Below are 19895 nucleotides of genomic sequence, written 5' to 3'. Positions count from 1 at the left end.
GAGTTTTGAATGATTTAAGGATATCTTGATCAATATTCTTTAATATCACTAGAATCCTGAGGATTAAACATTAAGAGCATTTATTTATTAATCTAATAAGTCATTTAAGTCATTAAAATTGGAGGTGGTTTGCTCTTACATGAAAACTTTAAACTCGTTGATGCTTTGAACGCAGTCACTCCTCAACACTGTACCACTGCAGTGCCTCTGACGTGTGTGTCACTCCTTAACTATGTCTTGAGTGCAGAGTTCATTACATGAAAGGCGTCGTCTTCTGTCCATAAGATGCCTCATATCAGACCTTTGAGCTGTATGAGCTCCTAGCAGTAGCAGCAGGAACCCTTCGTGCTTTCATGGATTTCTTTTTCTGCTTGTTGTAGAAAAAAAGACTCATTTGTTGCTGCAGTGATTGAATGATTGTAGAATAAACAACCAGTCTTGTGCTTTCAGTTTGTTCTCTGTGCTGTTAAATCATCAGTTGTGAAATCAGCACCAAATGTTCCCTTTTAAAGTTTCTTAACATGTAAACAGAGCATCACCTTCTCAGTAAAGCTGGTTTTTCTCAGAAGCTTGTTACAGCCCGTCTTCAGGTCACCGCTGAAGAGCTTGCGTAACACTTCCTGGAGACGCAGGTTTTCCCCCAAATGCTTGTCCAAGCACAAGGAGAGAGCACTCAGATAACATTCACTACAGAGGAAGTCTTTGCTTGTGGTAGCATAAAACAGGAAAAAAGGAACAGTATACTGAAATATAAATCACGCTTGGACATAGGCTTACCAAAATAAGAGCTTTTTAATTCCATGGACAAAAAAAAATAATGCTGGACAAGAAAAAGCTCCAAATCATTCTAGATGTTTCAGCACTGAGCAGGAGAAACTTGTCAGTACATTATCCAAATATTTTATAAAGAATACTTTTGTGTTCAACATAATAATTTGAAACCATGCATTTATTCCTATCCCTAAAATAAATATATATGTACAAGAAAGTAAATAAATTAGCTTGTGGCTCGTAGATAAATAGTTTTAAGTATGTTCTGTGTGCTTGTCAACTCAAGTATAAGATACGAGTGCGTGCAAAAAGAAGATCCAGTCTCCTGTGTAAGACAGGTGTTGATCGCAGGTAGAGCAGAGTGTGGTAGATGGAGGGGGTGGAGGGGGTGGAGGGGAGGCGTCATGTTGACCGCCTCCTCAGTGACGCCTCCTTCTGGCTCCTGTAAAGCGTCGCAGCCCGTGACTCAAAGGCAGTGACCATCTTCTTCACCACTTCGTCGAAGAACACGCTGGCCAGCTGAGAGTGCAGAAGAGACTTGAATTCAAATGACACCTGCAGGAGGAGAAAAACATGTCAGCTGTGAGTTTATTTGATTTCTTGAACACATCAGAATGAACTCTGTCCCTCCACATGCCCGAGGTAGACATGACGTCCTTTAAATGCTCGTTGATAATCCGTCCTCCTTATTCAACATGTTCTACTGAAGTCGCTCCACTTCCTGGCTGACCCTGAGGCGATCTGAGCCAACATTAAGGTCAGACTCCTTAACACTGTTACCTGCCCTGACTGCTATTTCAGGCCTCCAGGGACACCAGCATGCTACTCAGGACTAAAATTAGAGTATAATGAGATTTTACTCAACTCAGTAATCCATTCACAATGGCACAGAGACGAAGCCTTTAAGAACAAGTCTCTGAAGTCTCATGGGTCCACTGTCTCTGCTGTTCTATTCATCACTCTCTCCTCATCACTCTGGGTGTCCAGTACACATTTCATCTGACGTACTTACATGAAACTCCACCTTGCAGGAGTCTGGTAGATGTTTGGCTCCAGGGGCAAACCTCCATATTGTTTCAAGATGGCTGAAGAGGGATCCATCGGTGCACATGGCCTGTCCAAAAAGAAACGATCATTAAGTTGTCACTGACAAAAAGGCAAAATGAGAAAACCCCACGTCGCAGCCCAGACAGCTGTTATGATGTTTCTTCTCCAAAGAATCAAGAGTTTACTTACACTAACTAAAAACAACGCTAGATATTTGTTCCTGCACATGAACAGAATGTGAGTCTCATCCACAGCCAAATTAACATTTCATAGCCTGCAGTGTGAAGCATCAAACATAAATCAAAGCCCCAAAATGGCACAAAGAGACTCTGGAGGCCTTAAAAGGAGGTTTTTCAACAGGAAGTGGGCTTAAATAGCAAGTATTCATTGAAAACCAGCTGGTATTTGTGATGGTTGTTTTCTGGAGCGGCTCAGGAGAGGACTTACCCTGACTTGGTGGTTTGGGACGACGGTGACCTCAGAGGTGTAGCGCTCCACGAGGGGGGGGAAACCTATTTCTAGCTCCGCCTGGACGTCACCGTTTCGTCCCTTCACGACCCGAGACTTCTTGCACCAGGGAACAAAGTGCTGGTACTGGTCCACACTGGCCACCACGGTGTACATCTGCTCTGGAGAATACCTGAGCAGCAGGTGGACAGAGGCACGGCCGGTGGCATGATATGGATTTAATCCTTTAAGTTTTTCTGTTTAATGCTCAGTTTTAACTGCATGTGTAGAACATAAATGTTCCTAACAGATATTTCAACATGGATGTATCTGCAGATTCATTTCTCAGCTAATTAGTTCCCCAGATTCTGAGGTGGCATCTTTAAATTGCTTGGTTTGTCCCACTAATAGTCTAAACCCCCCCCAAAAAAATATTATACTGTCATAGAAGACAAAGAAAAGCACAAATCCTCACATCTGAGAAGCTGAAACCAGAGAATGACATATTAGCATCATATGTAACTCATCTTTCAGTTAACCAAATGATGTTTTACCACGCACGTAAAGCAAACCTGCATTTTTCATTTCTCCTATTTGAGTTTCTCCATCGTTCCTTAGATGCACTGCTTCCCGTTTCAGAGGGTTTCTGTTGTCATCACTCACCCTAATGTCCGGCACTCGGTGTACTCCATCCTGCGGGTGCTGATGGGAGCGGCCAGGTTGATGAAGCTGCGGCTGGGTGTGCTGACGGGGGTGGCGGGGCAGACAGGCAGGCTGGACCGTCTCACTGCCACGGCCCCAAAGGAGACCAAGTGTCTGAGGAGAGGAGAAGAGATATATATGGGAAATATTAAAGAACACACACAAAGAAGATCCCAGGTTTGCTCAGAGGGTTGGTCCTCTGTTGACTAGTGGAAGGAAAATGTTCAGAAACACATTTCGGATGTATTTAACTAAACTTTGTCTATTTGCATCAGTAAATTTCACATAAATCCTTCCTTCTCTGTAAAGATCGTTTTCACAAACTTAGTTTTTAGAGCCAGAAACATCACTGAGCTTCACCAAACCATCAGAAAACACATGTACTGTATGTTCTGAATGTTCATGTATCATTCACAGACGGATTTATACAACATTTTATTTAATGCTTATCAACAGTATTTTCTGATTTATGGAGATATGTTGACAGAACGAAACAAGAACTTGACTTGTTGCAGTGATCAGAAATGTGTGCAGGTTTAATGATGTGAACACAAACAGTCAGAAAACTAAGTGTCCTAATCTGAGAAACCAACAAAGGAAGTTTCATGGTGATATTAAAACTTCACCTGCAGTGAACAAAGTGTTCAGTCACACTTTTAACAAACTGGATTCATAATTTCCTGGTGATGATGATGATGATGATGATGGTGATGACATCATGTGAGGAAACCTACCGGCAGCTTATTAAATGGCAGCACCAGAAGAACCAGACAGAAAGTGAAAGTTCCCAAACACTGGAAATCAAACCTACAATCCTTCCAACCCAACAAACATGTGCAGAAGTGTGATCAGGCCTCATCTGAACAGACTTGACTCAGCACTCCTGCTACCTGTGCGCATCTCTGACACCAGCTCACCTGACGTTTGCTCTGCTCGTGTTTCCTCTCAGGACCGTGGAGGAGTGGGCTTCAGACGCCTCCAGCAGCGCCCTGACGAGCAGAGGAACCGTCCTGTTGTTCATGCTGAGGTGGAAGAAGTTAAAAATGTGGGTCTGTTCCTCCGGAGGGTCGCCGGTGTGTCCAGCCCGGCAGCAGCAGCAGTAGCCCGGCTTTGTTCTGCCTCCGCTGGCGCTGCTCAGGCCCAATAAGGACAGCAGTGACGTAACGGGAGGCGTCACGGGCTCTGGCCAATCAGAGAGTCAGGCTGATGAAAGTTTAAAACCTTGATATTGATCACTTATAGGTGATTAAAACGATCAGTTTAGGATATGCAGAGGTGTAAGACTGTTGAACAAGTATCACTTTATCAGTGATGGTGCTGCTGGAGGGTATGCAGGATATTTAGGGAAAAACTGCTCCAGAGCTTTGGCTACACATTAGTGACAAGACATTAGTGTCTTTTTGGAACCAATAAAATAGATAGAATAGAATATTATCATTGTAAGTTATTCAGTTATTAAGTGCAAAATGACTAAACCAGACAGAGCTAACCTCCTCAGCTCTCACTCAGACACAGACATGTCAAGACAAAACTTTATTCCTCATTAAAATGTTGTGAAGCCATGACTCATGCACATTCCCGAGTCACCTGACGTTGAATCACTGAAAATGTTTGATCTCCACAAGCGAGTCAAAGTCTAAGTGATAGTGTGTGTGCACATGGCACACCTGGACTTTGGTGCCACGGAGGAATAAAAGTCATCATCGCCATTCAAAGTCGGTGTAGTAAAGTAGAGCAGGGATGGCCAACCAGCAGCTTTCTCATACTAAAATACTAAAATAAAGTGTTTAAATCATGATAGTAAGAAAGCAAAAGTTATTCTAATACGTTTCACCTAACTCCCATTACACTGATCTGTGTAGTACGACCGAGGGCTGCTGCAGTGGCACAGCCAGAACAGGTAGAGTACGCTCCTATTCAGGATCTTAAGACTTTAATTAGGGCACTTGATCAGGGAGGGATTTCAGAGCCTCATCAAAGACAGAGACGTAACTCTTGGACGTACAGAGAGGCTGACCTGTCTCCGGTTATAAGAGAACATACTCAAGAGCTTAACGGCCCCAGACTGGTCCACTGATGGCACAGAGGCTGGACGCTGTTCCAGCTGGCCCTGACTGAGTCTTTCATCCATGAACTTTATACAGTTCAGACATTAAAAAACCCAACAGAGGCAGTCAAACTCCCTGTGTACAGCTTACTTACAGTTTCTTATCTTTACAGTATTTAACTGACCTCTTCTCTTCTTCCTTTTTCTAGTATCTTGAATTACAGTACTAATCAATGCATTTTACTTTGTGTGCCGTCTCAGGGTAAAACACTGTTGTCGTCACGATGTCACTGCATTGATGTCACTGGTTGGTGAGGACGTCACTGAATGAGCATCATCGGCTCACTTGTTTTTGGACAGATGTATTGATCATTGACGAGCCGTCGTTCAACCAGCCAGAGAGATTAACGTGTCGTTCAAAGTACAAAACCTCTCAGATAAAAACACGAGGATTCCTGTCTGAAAAAGTCACGTGTCAGAAGAGAACATAGAAAGAATCCTTTATTTACTCTTTTTCTTTCTCACTTAACCTGTAACTCTGTAATGAAATGATTTTCCTGTTGGTAGAGACACAGAGTAATCAAAGTACAACTGTACTATTCAATCTGCAGTGAGTGAATAACAGATATTATCCAAAGTCATTCAGTTCAGTTAGAATACTTTATTCATTTATGGGCGTTTCAAGGCAAACACAAGAAAAGAACATCCAGTACTCGTTCATGCAAAAACCATCACCATCATCACTATTCCCGTACAGGAACTCCTCGCAGCCTGATTTTCTGGGAGTTCTTCCTGCTCACTTGTGTTTTCAGTGGAATAAAAACCTGTTCAGAAGCAGCTGTCCTATCTCACTGAAAACATGGCAGCCAGCGTGGCAACAACACAACCAACCGACAGGAATGCAAAAGCTGGACTTGTTGTTTTAAAACATTTCTCCCCAAACCAGAAAAAGGTTTTCTTTCATTCACTTATATTTTCATTTTTTTAGTTTATTCAAATTGTGGAGACGAATGTAACTTTTGATAAGTGACATTTAAAAAATAGAAACGTGGAGTCACTCCCTCCTGTGAACTGACTTTCCAGTTGAGCAGTGAGTCAGAGTGCATCATGAAATACAAGAAGAGCAAGTTTGCACCTGGTTAAAAACAAGGTGCTGAGAAATTATTGCTCCTCTGCTGAGAAAATGATTTTGCTCATAGTGCTGATGTAACGTGAGCCGTCCGGTTCTGTGATCTTCAGTTTGGTGAGAGGAGGCATGACAGCGCTGGTGAAGTACCTGAACGCAGGGCTGGGTGACCGGATGGCATCTAGAAACACCTTGGAGACAAGAACAAGCACAAGCACAGGGATTAGCTACAGAGATGATCTTAAACTGGCACTGACCTCTGATAAACTCAAGCTTTATCAGCATGCTGATCCTCTGCTAAAGTAGATGTAGAAAATGCATCCCTACACCTCTGCTTCATATACTGACGGGTACATTAATCTACAGCTGTGCAGTTCATATTTTATAAAAAAGGGACAGTGTGAGAGCACAGGAAAGAAACAGAGTCAACCTTAGTCATTCATTCAACAGATGGAGGGAAGGAGGAGAGAATTTGAAAGGATTCAAAGCCCACTTCTTATTACAGGCCTGTAATATTTATGTTTTATACATAAAATACATGTGGTTTTACATCAATATATGCATTTATGTTAGTGGCTAAAACAAAACTAGTCCACGGTTTGGCTGGTGTTGCATGTGTTGAGCAGAGAGCCAGAACAAAATCCTTATGTCACTTCAATCTACCTACTGCTGCCACTTCTGTCCACAGGGGGCTCCAGCATCAACACTAGATCAGAGGTTTTTGTAGCTGCTCTAATTAAATGTATTGTAGGAAGTTACCGTCTGTTTTTAAGTCCCATGCAAATGCAAAGGTTGAATTGTGCAGCCATGCAATTGAATCTTATTTCAAAATCATGCACAGACTGCAGCACCTTCCTGACCGGAGTCAGTGAACATTCATTTATCCAATTCATCTTTAGGCTTCAGACCAAAGTAAATGTTTCAGATTGGTGTGAAAGGGTTTAAAAATACGTAAACAAGACATGATTTAGTGTTTCCAAGATGATGATTTAAGAGAAAATACTGAGTGAAAAGTTTCTAATAACAAAATGTCAAAATTTAAACACCAAATTTGGTAAAATTTCACTTGAGAAATGAACCGTTTCCACCAGTGTCATTGATCTGTGTTACTATGATCTACTGGAGACACACAAACAACACACCTTTACAATGTCCTCGGTGTCCTGTGCTGCGTTTTGGAAGACAGAGTCACAGTGCTGCAGGTATTTTTCATAGAGGCCGAGCGTCCGGCCATCGACCTGTTGGAGCGGCGGATCTCCGAGCTCCGCTTTCTGCAGGTTGACCAGGAAGTCAGTATTGACTGGACCACACTCAATGACACTCACACTGCAGGACGAAGCATCAAGTTAACACTTTAAATAGATCTGTTTACACCCAACAGCCTAATAACTACAGACATAAGATGCAGGAAACTTTAAAACACTCACTGGATATTGAAGTGTTGCAGGAGGACAGCCAAACTCTCACATGCTCCCTCTATTGCAAACTTACTGGCACAGTACACCTCATTAAAAGGCAGACCTGAGAGAGACCATCAGGTATAGAAATGGGTTATTTTGGAAATTTCATGCGTGAAATCATCACAATAACTGCACAAATTCAATACTGTTGACATTCAAAGATTCCTCACCGTGAAGCCCTCCTGTGCTGCCCGTGACCAGAATGTGGCCCTGGCCCTGAGCCTTCATGCCCGGCAGGAAAGCCTGGATGGTCTGGATGGTACCGAGGAGGTTGACATCCACAATCTGCCTCATCGAGTCCAAGGACTGCACCTCCAGCGGCCCCATCAAGCCCACACCAGCGTTGCACACTGTGGGTGGTGAGAATGTGACCGTTACCAAACACAAATAACGATCTTAATCAGGACACTCTGAGACACGAACATACCCAGAATGTCCACCCGTTTCTCCACAACCCTGTCCCTCGCATCCAGGATGGACTGCCGGCCTGTCACGTCCATCTGGAGTATGTCCAAGGTATCCTTGTGCAGGCCCTTCACACACTCCAGAAGACGCTCCTTCTTGGCCAGGTTCCTCATCGTGGCATAAACTAAACAAAAGGCAGCACTTATAAAGACGTATAAAGGAAGTTACACACACTGGAAGTGCAAAAGAAAAGGTACAGTAAATGGTTTTCTCAATCCTTTGTTTGCAGTGTAAGCTCCCTAAGACACTTTAGCCCATAGGGAGTAAAATAAAAGGTCACGGTTGGTCGACGTGAGCTGCGTTTACCTTTGAAGGCTTTGTTGGGGTCAGAGGCCAGCCGGACAGCCAGGCTCAGGCCGATTCCCGAGGAGCAGCCTGTGATCAGCACCACCTTCTTGTCCATGGAGTCTGGCTCGCTCATGTTCTGCTGGAGAAAAGGGGAGAAGACTCTTCTTCGGTGTTTCCACGTCTTTCACTATCACAAGGCCAGTTACTCCTAAACATCTTGCTGTTATCGGCCACCTGGAGTCCTCCCATTTCTTCTCTCACGTCCTTGTTAGAATGTTTTGATTTTGTCTATGAGGCATGTGGGAAACAAACTTTGCCTCGTGGAACCACTGGCGTATCTTTCCTGTGACTGAGATGATCAATGATCATGTAAGTGTGAATTTAAATGTATATCTGTAGGTGAACAATAACGATGCTCTCTAACCTCTTTAGCCGTTAACTTGCACCACCTTATGAGCACCAGGTGGCGACAAAACATCACAAGTCCTCAAACACGCCGTGAATGCAGCCACCTCCATTCACCACCTCAAGACAATGACAGCGAGAGCAGCCAGAAAGGAGCACAATGGGTTTGAGCTAAAGGGGTCGAGGAGGGAAGTTCCCATGTTGTTCCCACAAGGTCCTGCAATGAGAGGCCTTATCCTTTTTCCCAGGCTTGTGATGAGGGAAACTGTTATTTTAGGGACGTCTAACAGAGAGTTTGCTGAAACCGTTCAGCTCTGGTAGTTTTGACTCAAGCTTCAACAGACAATACCCAGAATATTCTTATATACTCAACATATACTGAGCTGTGACCACTTCTCATCATCAGCTGGTGAAAACTCTGTAAAACTTATTAAACAGAGTTGAGTTTATTTTCTTCACCTTTAACAAGATTAACAACAGACTTCTAAACATAAGAACCTTTCAAATCAGTGGTTTCAGGAGTCCAGTGTTTCAAAACTAAACTCAAAACACATCGATTCCCACCAGCTTTTATCTTCATTTAGTTTGTCCTAAGCTCTAAATTATCATTATTCAGGGTTTGTATTATGTTTTCATCTGTATCCAGGTATGAATGTACAGAAGCTGTATGTGCAGAGTGTACTGTTGTATTTTACTTTGGAAATTTATTTTAGTTTTTATGCATTTTTCTACATTTGCTGTTACTGATTTTCAGTTTACATTTCATTCATTTACATTTCTTTACATGTAAAGGCGATTGAGACATACCTTGTGGTTTTGGGCTCTAATAAACTTTGACTTGACTTGACTTTCTATATTAATCTGAAAAAATGTTGTCTGTGATCTCAAGCGTTTAGGATTAAGGCATGTCAAACACAGGCACTGCAAATAAAATGCTGTTGGACTGAGAGGAAACTAAGAGGAAACTTGGCCCATTTTAAAGCAAGAAATTCCAGCCTAAGTCCAGATCCAGAGGAGCCAGTTATTCAGTGCAAGTTATCCATCATGCAAGTTGGAAAATATGTTGTGATCACAAAACGTCATCGTGTGCATGTGAGTGAAATTTCACTAGATGGCGACGAATCCTCAGGTACAAACCATTCATCTGTCAGTTTGTGTAAAGTCTAGAAGTTATGAACGTTGCATCTAACTGTTATGAGCCACAGAGAAACTCTGCTGAGTTTGAATGAATTCTTAAATAAAGGCGTCACTCATTCTCAGGAAATCTTTACATTGCAAACAAGCCACACATACAGTAATTGTTTAAAGGCACTCATAGTCTGTCTGCATTTTAACAGGTTGCCATCCAATATGGATTCTCCTACAGCCGAGTTTCTGGCCAGTAAAAAAAAAAAGCCCTCGCATCCATCTGTGACATTTCAGCAGCCTGATTTGAAAGAATTCCTTTTGGGAGCAAACCAAGTAGGAATTTCCTGCCATTTTGTTGCGTTCCTCCCCTTGAGATGGCATCAGCTTGGCTGCTGTCCCAGAGTCTGTGGGACAGATAGCAGCAGGCCTTGAGCCTCTTTCAAATATCTAGGACTCCCAAAGCATTGTTAAAAGTCTTGAACCACTTGACCTCAGATGTTACTGAGTTTGAGCTCTTTTCATGGCATGATGTTAACATCCATTCTGTCATGGATTCAGGGTCTTCTTTGTGTTCTCTCTGTGTGTCTCTTTAATTTCAGTTGGACTTTTTAGTGATTGAGCCTGTTTTTCCTTTGCCTCCCTGTCTGCCTCTCTGGCTCTCTTCTTTTCCCTCCACACCTGTCCTGAATCACCTTCGTTAGCCCCGCCCTCTTCCCAGTCTTTCTGCAGCCTATCTGCTCCTTTCCCTCGTCATGTCTTGCCACCTGTTCCTCATTCCCTCATTATACCAGTTTATATTTCTGTCCTGGTGTTCTGCTCATTCTTGCTGGATCCTCTGTTCAGTTTCAATAGTTTCTCTTCAGTTGTGTCTGTAAATCATGAATAAAGTCAGTCATCAGTTCCTGCTGCCCCCTGTGTCTTGCGTTAGGGTCCACCTCCTGCAACTTAACGTGATGCATTTGTCATTTTGTTAAATGCTTATCTTGTTCAGGGTCATGAAGCTTGAATGCACATATAGTTCTATGAACTGCTTTGCCATATGCTTGTTGCATTGTTGCTGTTTTTGCAGAAGTGGCAATGAGGCACATCCAAGTTTCTGTGGCTTCACTGAGCAAAGTGCTTTAACTTGAGTGAAAAAGCAAATGCCAGTAGAAAATTCAAGCTCATTAGATTCTGCTTTGAGCTTTCTGTCATTTTTCCTCTCTCTCTCACCAGTGCACAGTCAAGCAACACTCAGAAGTTGGGCTGTACTTCATCCATTAGTTGTCTCTGAATCCATCCTGACAGCATGGTACATGCTATGGTCCATGGTCTAGTGCAGTTGGGCAGCTTCCTGCTACACGTTGCCTAAGGTCTCCCTGTGGACCAGTAATTACAAGGAGAAGGTCGAGTGGAGGTGCACAGTGGTCTGGAAAAGCCTTTAAAACACCTCCTCGAGAAGATTGGCCCACGGTACAGACAGTAAACAGACTTCTGGAGGCCTTACAGAAAGAGCAAAGACATTGCACGTGCAAAGCCGTGTGTCTTTGCAGCATCTCTGGGAGAAAAGGAAGTGTTTGTTGGAAGTGGTGGAGGCAGCAGGCTGACCTCGTGCTCAAAGGGGGGGATGCTTGAGATGGAGCAGTCATTGATTCTGCACAGTGACTGCAAGGCCAACAGCAAAGTAACTATCTGCTACTGCTTCAGGAGGAAACCCACAATAGCTCCCTGGTGTCAGTCCATTCATGTGCTCACCCTGTGGAGGACCAGGCCAACTGAGTCACATTGCACTGTGCTTTTCCAGGGCAACACATGTAATGAGTGCATGGTGCAGACACAATACAAGGCCTGTAACAACACTGAGTGGCTTCAGGAGCAGATGTACTCGGCAGGATGTCCCATGTGAGAGTGATGAGCAGAAGTGAAACAGCTGAAGGCGTGTTATGGTGGATGTGGTGCAGCTGAAATGTCACACCGTTGCCGGCAACGAAGTTAAATGAGCTGCGTTTCAGCTGAACTGAAGAATACTATAGAATAGAACACAGCTATTACCAGCAGTGGGTTGGTCTCCATTCATCCAGTAACAGGATGGAGAAATGTGTCCCTTTAATGAGGAGGATACATAAAAATAAAGCTGCCTCTGGACGTCAGAATACTCACGTAGGATCACTCATCATGCAAAAACATGCATCACAATTTTCCGAGACCTTATAAATGGTTGAAGTAGTTTGCTAAAAGTTAAAATAGATCAAAGTAAATGGTTGAGGTAGCACATTAAAAGTAATTCTGCCACAGAATGGCTGTAGTCCAAATACAAACCAACCACACAGACTTGAGGCTAAAAAACAACAACTTATGTTGAGATGCTGTGTCTTTGTATTTTCTGCAGGTCAGATTATCATCTGATTACCATTTTGTTCAGGAAAACATACAACTCTTACATTTTTAGGAAGGTGTCGGAGCAGAAACTTAATATTTTGATTGGTGTTTTTGTCTAGTGTTGTCTCCATGCCAATAAAATCAGCATTTTCATCTGATATCAAACGAATTCCTCTTTACCTGTCTGAGAGATTTAGTTTCACTTCATGAAACCACCGTTTGACTGCTTTGGTCTAGACTTGATGGATTGTGCGATTATAAGTGTGCGTCTAAATCCGATGAGATAGAGTTACTGAGTATGTGACCTTTCCCTGTCTCTCTTCTCAACACACATACATTTAATCCATATCCTTTTCCTCAATTATGTCTTTAATAATTCATCAAAATTTGCAGCCACTCAACTGTTCTACTTACAAAGAGTTTTGCCTGGAGACATTATTTCTGGTGTCTCTCCAGAGGTTCTTCTGTTTCACTATTGTATGCATGCTTGTATGTAGCTCTCTGCTCACTGCTGAAGTAAATAAAGTGTCAGTGTTTGAACGATATATGTAAAAATAGAAAGTGTTCCCAGTTCTGTGAAACCCATCCAGCCTACGGGACAACTCGAACTGGAGAGAGAGATCGAAAGAATGAAATCCCGGATGATGAAAACCCAAACGAGCGGCTATAACTTTATATGAATGCTTACAAACTGCTGACCGACTGAGTTGTGGCTCCAGCTAATAGTTCTGTTCTGATGACGTATGGCAGGTTTACTTCAGTAAAGGGAGAGCCTGAGAAACACCCAGTGCATTTTTCACAAGGTAATATAGGGGGAGTGCGGTGCTCTCATCTCTGGTAAAGTCATCATGGCTGAAACAGGAGAGGACGTGTGGAAAGTATGAATGGTTTTGAACACACTTACACAGAATCAGAAGCAGAATCAGCACATTTTCAGAACAGAGCTGCAGGAGCGCAGACTTAATCATGATAAATATGTGTTCCTGCTTAATCTTAGAAGTGTACTGAGATGCAAGTTGTATTCTTAAGAAAGAGAGAAATACATCCATTCATTGATTAAACCACTTATCCTCAAGGGTCGCAGGGGGGCTGGAGCCAATCCCAGCACCTACAGGCAATTTAGGGTTAGGGTTAGGGTTAGGGTTAGGGTTAGTCACCAGTTAACTTAATCTGCATGTCTTTGGACTGTGGGAAGGAGCCAAAGTACCCAAGCACGGGGAGAACATGCAAACTCCACACAGAAAGGTCCCGGGTTCAAACCACGAACCTGACGGCCGAAAGAAATATATTCCGTCTGAAAGTTCCAAGTTCATAATTCATTGTGTTGGGTCGCAGCCATCAATATTTCAAGTGCAAGAACATTAAAATGTTGCTGAGGGCCCAAGGGAGGGATCTGGCCAAACTCCAGCTCCATGGCAAGGTCAGAGGTCACCCAGAAGCTGTCATGAGAAGGGACCAGGGCATCATATTTTATACATGTGTATTTTCCCAGCGATTTTAGATTCATGGGACGATGCGGAGGATACGGTTGCTTGCTGGACATGAAGCTTTTACGTCAACTGTAACCCTCAGAGCCACTGTTTGACCTGACGTTCCACAGGATCAAGTTTGTGTACAAAACCTCAGAGCTCCAGGAAATGGCAGGAACTGTGTCATGGGAAATGTCCCCTCAGTTTTGAATCAAGCGCTCAAGGCATTCATTCTCTCTCCCTGATATATTGAGGACATCCTGTTCCTGCTCTTTTTCTTGGCCTTCAGGCCCTCCAGTGTGTCCCGAGACTAGACGAGACCTGTATTTAGTTCAGAGCACTGATGTCTTAGTCACGGCCTAAGCTGGAGGTCAAAGCGGGACATTTTGAGTGTGCACGCCTCCTGCAGCTGCACCATCATGGTGACTACTGCTCGGTGGACAGGCACAAACGTATCTAAACTATGTATCGGATCCTCGTTCCGCCACGAGATCCAGCTTGTTAGATAACATACTCAAGAAAATGTAGACTGTGTAAGTGTAGATCTCATCAGTGGAGGTTTTCCTGGGTCAAGTCCCTGGTCAGGCTGGGAAAATACAGTTGGAGACAGTAGACGGCTGAGCAGCTTCAGTGGGTCAATGGCTGAAAGTGAAGGACTGGAGGACAAGTGTGCCAGCTCGGAATGTGAAACTTAAACAATTAAACAATGATCTTTAGCTGTATTAGTGTTTAACCTGTTTTCTTTACTGTGAAACTGTCCGGCAGCACACATTCCTGTGTTTTATCTTCTCTTTCTTGGCTCTCTGTGTCTCTGCTCCAGGTGCATCGGGCGGAGAATGCCAAGCACTCCATGCATCAGTAGCTCACACCTGGGATGTGGTGAAACGAAGTGATGGGTGGTGTGTCGGGACATGGCAAGTGACTCAGCCATGCTGGTATTTACCTGATAACATATGAAAAGAGTTCTCAGCGGAAAATGCAGGTTTTAGCAGCACAACTCTCACTTGGTGTCCCCCTGTTTCTCTCTCCTTTCGTCTGAATCATTTCTAAATAATGCTCCTCCATGTGCTTTCTTGCCTTCACACAGACACTGATGAAATCTGTGGTGCACTCCACCCACCACCTGGTTACCTGGATACCCTCTGTTTACAGCTCGGTCTGAACACACTGTAACTGAATGTGTAGACATAACATGATGCACCGTGCTAGCATGCATGACAGTAAGTGGAGAGACACTTCCTTTACAGACCTTCCCACAAGTATAAACAACACACCGCACATAACACACCTATGTTCTCCTTTTTTTTTAAAAAAGCAAACATTTTGATTTGCATTTTGCAGTCATATGTACGTCTGCCTCTGTATTCCTGCAGCTCTTTCCTGTGTTCTCATGAGCAGCTGCTAACCAAACCCACTTCCCCTGTGACCCTCAGATGCAGTCATTTCACACAACAGAAGACTATCGTGCTCTGCAGCTGAGATACGCAGGTCTTAAATAATGGAGTCTCGTCCTGATATTTGTCTAAGCGTCTGCATTGTTGCTGCTTTCTTTAGTTTTCTGCTGGTCGAGGATACTCCACCTATTTTATTAGCTTGCATAAGCTTGCTGTTAAAGGGAAGCTGCAGTGATACCTCAGTCTGTCAGTGACTGTTATGAGAACACAGCCCATTTATTGGCCCATACCATAGTTCCATAGTTGCATAAGCTCTGCCTTGACCTCAGTTCTCAGAAGCCAAGAACACAATGACATAAAGTTTTACACCTGCTAAATGCCTATCACCATAAGCACTTATCCCCCTTCGCTAATTGACGCGCTTAGAAGATCATATTTCCTCAGGGCCCTTTGTCATCTGCTCTCAGCAAAGGTCCCGTATGTCCCACACTCCCACAACTGAGAGTTAATCCATGTTATTACCTCAACGAATACTTTTCTCATACGCCAGAACAGAGACAAATGTCACCTGTCCTCATTTCTAACATACCTGTTCTGCTTTCTCATGTTTTTTTTTCCGACTCTCCGGCGTTCTCATTGGTTGATTCAATGTTTTTTGTTCACGGGTACATTTGAAAGAAAGCTGCAGTGAAACAAAGCCTTGCCCTGTAATAAGAACTTTAGATAGAGCCGCACCTCGTGGCGTTCAAGTCTAACTGCTTAGAGTATCTGGGTGTTTTCCTGTTTCACTTCCTGCTGTAATTCCTGTCAGTTTAATTGATTACAACAGTAACTAACAATAAAGAACCATAAGCAAAGGGAAGTTAAGTTTTTGCCTTAAAGCAATACTACTTCCCTTATGAAACGGTATGACCAGTAGCTTATGATGGCTAATGTTAACTCAGCTAACCCTAAGTGATATTCTAAACGTGAGGCTGCTGATCAGGAAAAGGTACACATGGTGCCTTTAAGAGACTCTTTGTTTTTCTCTCCATGGTAATCCTCTGTTCTTTTTTCTGTCCTCGCCTGACGTTACTGGTGCTGGATGCTCACCGACAGCTTCACTTAGACCTGAGGCATCTCCCGATTACGCAACTTTGATGAAAAGTCCAGTTTCCATTTGGTGCTTGTTGGCTCCAGAAATTGAAATATGAGGCTTAAGTGTTGCTACATGAAAGAGCACAAGCACAAGTAATAGTCAAATACCATAACTGCTCATAAAAATGGCAAATTAAGAAGAATAATATTCCCCTCTTGAAATCTGAAACACTTTTTGGCTCCAGGAAGAATTCTTTATTATCACAGGAATTTTTTAAATGCCAGTTGCATTATGTAAATGCATTTTTTCCTACACCACATCCCAGTCTGAGCTGAGGATGTAGATGCAAAACATTCCCATCTGGGTCTTATCACCTCTCAACATCGCTTCCTTCATATAAAATGACCGAGATCGGGAGCCAAGTCCGTTAAGTCCACTCGTGCTCACTGTAAATGGTGCTACGTGCTGATCACACATCACTCCCAGTGTTGCCATATCATTTTATTGCTATTACAGATAAATGAGGTTCTCCTGTGTTCTAAAATGATTAAAAGGGAGTTTAAGATGATGACAACATTTCGACAGGGACAGAAGAGGTCACAGTGACATGCTGGTCAATTACAGACATCCTCGTGTTGAACAGAAGGTGAATGTGTCTTGCGGTTACGAGATGACAGAGCAAAGGTCAGTAAAAAAGCTCTGGGAAACGTGCAGCGCTGCACGATCCTCCGGGAGTTGTGAAGTCCTCCAGCATGAGCGGATCACTCAGCTGTATCTGAGCCCAACATTTTTGCTCAGTAATTATTACATAAGAGTTTTTTGGCCTATAATTTGGGTTTTGAAAGCAGCATTCTGTGGAGGCAGCAGATAGCGTAGCTCCGAGGAAGAGGAGGGAAGCCCTGACACATCATTATTAGCTGCTGGCTGTAGAAGTTTTTCCGTGACTTCTCCGACCTGAGAAATCAAATAATTCTGGCGGTGACATGCATGGCAAATCTTTATGATGGGCATGTGGGTAAAGCCAAAGGTATTGCAGCCTAATATGGGCATTATACTGAGCTGATGGACCAGTTTGACTCTCAGTTACATTCCAGCTTCTCTCAGTTTCTGCTTTTGTAGCTGTTATGAACTCACCTTCACATTCCTTCCTTGTTTATGGCTCATTTCTGGATGGTGACAGGATCAGTGTGTCTGAAAGCATTGGGTGGTGTCCGTGTCGTCAACACCCTCAGGCATACAGTCACGGGAAGCTTATCAATTAGCACCATTGTTTGATCCTATTGTATAAAAAGCACACTTTACATAAGGATTATAAGTTCTAACTAATGGCTTTATTAATGATACTGAATTATTTTAATGCTCTATAGATACTGTTATAGTAATTAGCCATTTTAAAGGACAATTACGCTGTTTACTGCATCACAAAGGTTTCTCAGTGGGTTAGGGTTAACCCTAACCCTAACCAGTGTAATGTTGGAAAAGAGCTGCAGAGCCTCCACTGAAAAAGTATTCAGATCCTTTTCTCATGTCGATACAACAATGCAAAAACACTGCGTTCAAAATCTAATTATTCATTTAAAAGTACAGAAATATTATAAGTATAAGTTCTTGTTCTGCAGAAAAATCCTCCTGTGACCGATATATATTATATATATTTGAAATGAATGGTTTTAATGGTTCCCAGTCTGGGGGCCAGTCCCTTCTAAATGGTCATTAGATGAATTTGAGATGTGATTAATGGAGAGGAAAGAAGAAAACAATTATTTGATTATCTGTGTTCATCTGTTGGAGTATTTAAAACTGCAGACAGTTTGCAGAGTTACAAACACTTTTGTCATCTGAGAAAATCATTCAAAGATGATAAACACATTTTTGAATATACCTACATATGCACCTTTTTTTTCTGGGAAACACATTTCTGGGCCTCATCCTGGGGAGCTCTGAATTTAATTCTAATTTAATTCATTGCTTTCTTGGCGGTCTGAGGCTCACAGCACACTCAGACAGATCATATGACCGCCGTGTCTCTGGGGTCTTTGATCAGTGCTTCGCTCCACATCCTGCAGTGGACATATGCTGTTCTCCTCATTAAGTACATGAGAGGGATGTCAGGCTGTGGGGAGGTCATATTTTTAGGAGATTACTACTCCCCTTTGTTTTCTTGGATGTGATTGTAAAATTATCCTTGTGTAACCTCCTCGTGTTGCCAGACTCTATAATTTTGTGAAATAAAAAAAAGTATCTTCCTTATTTAGGCAGCTATTTTTAATGAAAACATGTGATATGTCTGTATGGACACTGCTCACACCACAGTTTATTCATATAAAAGAGGATGAGGCCCTGAGGTTGTTCTTAACTTAGACAATAAAGTGATCTATTCTTTCCAAATAATTCATCTGTCTGTCGAGTCTCAGTCTCACTCTGGTTTAACGGGGATGTGGCAGCAGATTCCTCTGGCCTGGCCTTGCGTCAGCAGGGGGATTCCTCAAGATCCAGCATCTCGGTGCTGCATTCTTGTCGTCTCTGCACATTTCCATCACAACGCTCACGAGACACAACAGCACGACGGCCGCAGTCGCAGACAGAGTCATTTCCTGTCCCCCAGCTGGAGTGAGGGGTGTGAGAAACATGCTCACTGATCTCAGAGTTATGGCCTGAGAGGCGAATGCTTGCACAGAACCAAATAACCCCGTCCCACAGTGACGATGGTCCCCTCTCCAACAGACAGTCCACTCAATAGACGAGGAAGAGACACAAAGGAGCAATTCAGTGTCTGTTAACACAAGAGGCCCTGTCCATAATAAATACTAAGCTATGAATGAAAGATGTCTCGGCTTTGTGACCAAACATGAAAATCCAACTCTGGTCTCTCAGACCAATCAGTGGAATTGATTAGGAAGATTATGTTAAAACCTAACAGATGGGTGCTAACCCTTGCCTTTATTTGTGGGATTTCAGGGTTTTGAATTAGAAGAGGGCCTTTCAGGGGCGGGTGTCCCATCAAAGTGGGGACACGCCCTCAGTGTAGCCACAGACATCGGGCTGGAGGGTGGCTGACTCAATCTGAATTCCTGCCAGTGAGTGTTTTATGTTCACATTCAGGAAGGAGCTGCAGACCACTGGAGGCTGGACGCTCTCCAGCTCTTTACATATTGTTTAAGAGGAAAATCATTTCACTTTTACACATTACACTTGAACACACCAGCTCAGCATTACAGTGCACGTACACTTAAAATCCCTCACAAGGTTGTAAATCAGGAGTGTAAAATATTCGTTTACGTTAAAAGGCGGCCAAACAAATTCCTTCCTGTGGAAAGCATGTTGAGAGATGTTTGATTCACTGGTGGCTGTGGGTCACGCCTGATTTGTGATGTGATCAGCCGAAAAGCTGAGGGGGGTGATGAAGAAGGCAGTTTTAACGCAGAGGCCTGCAGGGATGCATGAATAACTAGCTGTCGACATCAGCTATAAGTCATAGCAGTGGGGTCCTCAAGTGCTAACCAAGTGGAAGCACACACACACACACACACACACACACACACAAACGACTGCATACACTTAGGTCTAGGTGTCTCCCTGGGAGGTCTTGTAATGGTAAAAGCAAAAGAGCTAAAGAAACTGAGAACAGAATATAAAGTTATGGGAGCGAATGTGCAGCTGGATTCTTGTTTAGGTTCATGGGGGTCTCTAGCGGCCCCTAGATTTACTGA

At 43.2% G+C, this 19895-nt stretch overlaps 2 protein-coding genes across 2 annotated transcripts; both read right to left on the bottom strand.

Annotated features, from left to right (window-relative positions):
- Positions 1-840: 840 nt before the first annotated feature.
- On the bottom strand, positions 841-4070 carry LOC139216927 (coenzyme Q-binding protein COQ10 homolog, mitochondrial). Its single transcript, XM_070848175.1, has 5 exons — positions 3885-4070; positions 2929-3081; positions 2266-2458; positions 1784-1885; positions 841-1326 (listed from the first exon to the last, which is right to left on the bottom strand). The coding sequence occupies exons 1-5, from the start codon at positions 3986-3988 to the stop codon at positions 1174-1176; spliced, it is 705 nt and encodes a 234-aa protein (XP_070704276.1). The 5' UTR covers positions 3989-4070; the 3' UTR covers positions 841-1173.
- Positions 4071-6175: 2105 nt separating this feature from the next.
- hsd17b1 (hydroxysteroid (17-beta) dehydrogenase 1) lies at positions 6176-8468 on the bottom strand. The gene is made up of 6 exons (XM_070848428.1): positions 8372-8468; positions 8028-8189; positions 7771-7950; positions 7568-7661; positions 7283-7466; positions 6176-6331 (listed from the first exon to the last, which is right to left on the bottom strand). Exons 1-6 carry the CDS (start codon positions 8466-8468, stop codon positions 6176-6178), a joined length of 873 nt encoding a protein of 290 aa, XP_070704529.1.
- Positions 8469-19895: the final 11427 nt, after the last annotated feature.

The sequence above is a fragment of the Pempheris klunzingeri genome, chromosome 17 (genome assembly GCF_042242105.1).
Source record: "Pempheris klunzingeri isolate RE-2024b chromosome 17, fPemKlu1.hap1, whole genome shotgun sequence".
Lineage (NCBI taxonomy): Eukaryota > Metazoa > Chordata > Actinopteri > Acropomatiformes > Pempheridae > Pempheris > Pempheris klunzingeri.
Note: the sequence above shows the minus strand (reverse complement) of the source record. Positions and strands in the feature narration are given on the sequence as shown.

What these genes read in the sequence shown, in the direction of transcription:
- LOC139216927 (XM_070848175.1), bottom strand. Translation starts at nt 3,988, where the DNA reads ATGAACAACAGGACGGTTCCTCTGCTCGTCAGGGCGCTGCTGGAGGCG. An exon ending in ACGAGCAGAGCAAACGTCAG is followed by an intron (nt 3,082 to 3,884) that starts GTGAGCTGGTGT and finishes TCCTCTCCTCAG; the next exon opens with ACACTTGGTCTCCTTTGGGG. An exon ending in TCCCAAACCACCAAGTCAGG is followed by an intron (nt 1,886 to 2,265) that starts GTAAGTCCTCTC and finishes CTTTTTGGACAG; the next exon opens with GCCATGTGCACCGATGGATC.
- hsd17b1 (XM_070848428.1), bottom strand. Translation starts at nt 8,468, where the DNA reads ATGGACAAGAAGGTGGTGCTGATCACAGGCTGCTCCTCGGGAATCGGC. An exon ending in CCCCAACAAAGCCTTCAAAG is followed by an intron (nt 8,190 to 8,371) that starts GTAAACGCAGCT and finishes CCTTTTGTTTAG; the next exon opens with TTTATGCCACGATGAGGAAC. An exon ending in CTGCAACACTTCAATATCCA is followed by an intron (nt 7,467 to 7,567) that starts GTGAGTGTTTTA and finishes TTCGTCCTGCAG; the next exon opens with TGTGAGTGTCATTGAGTGTG.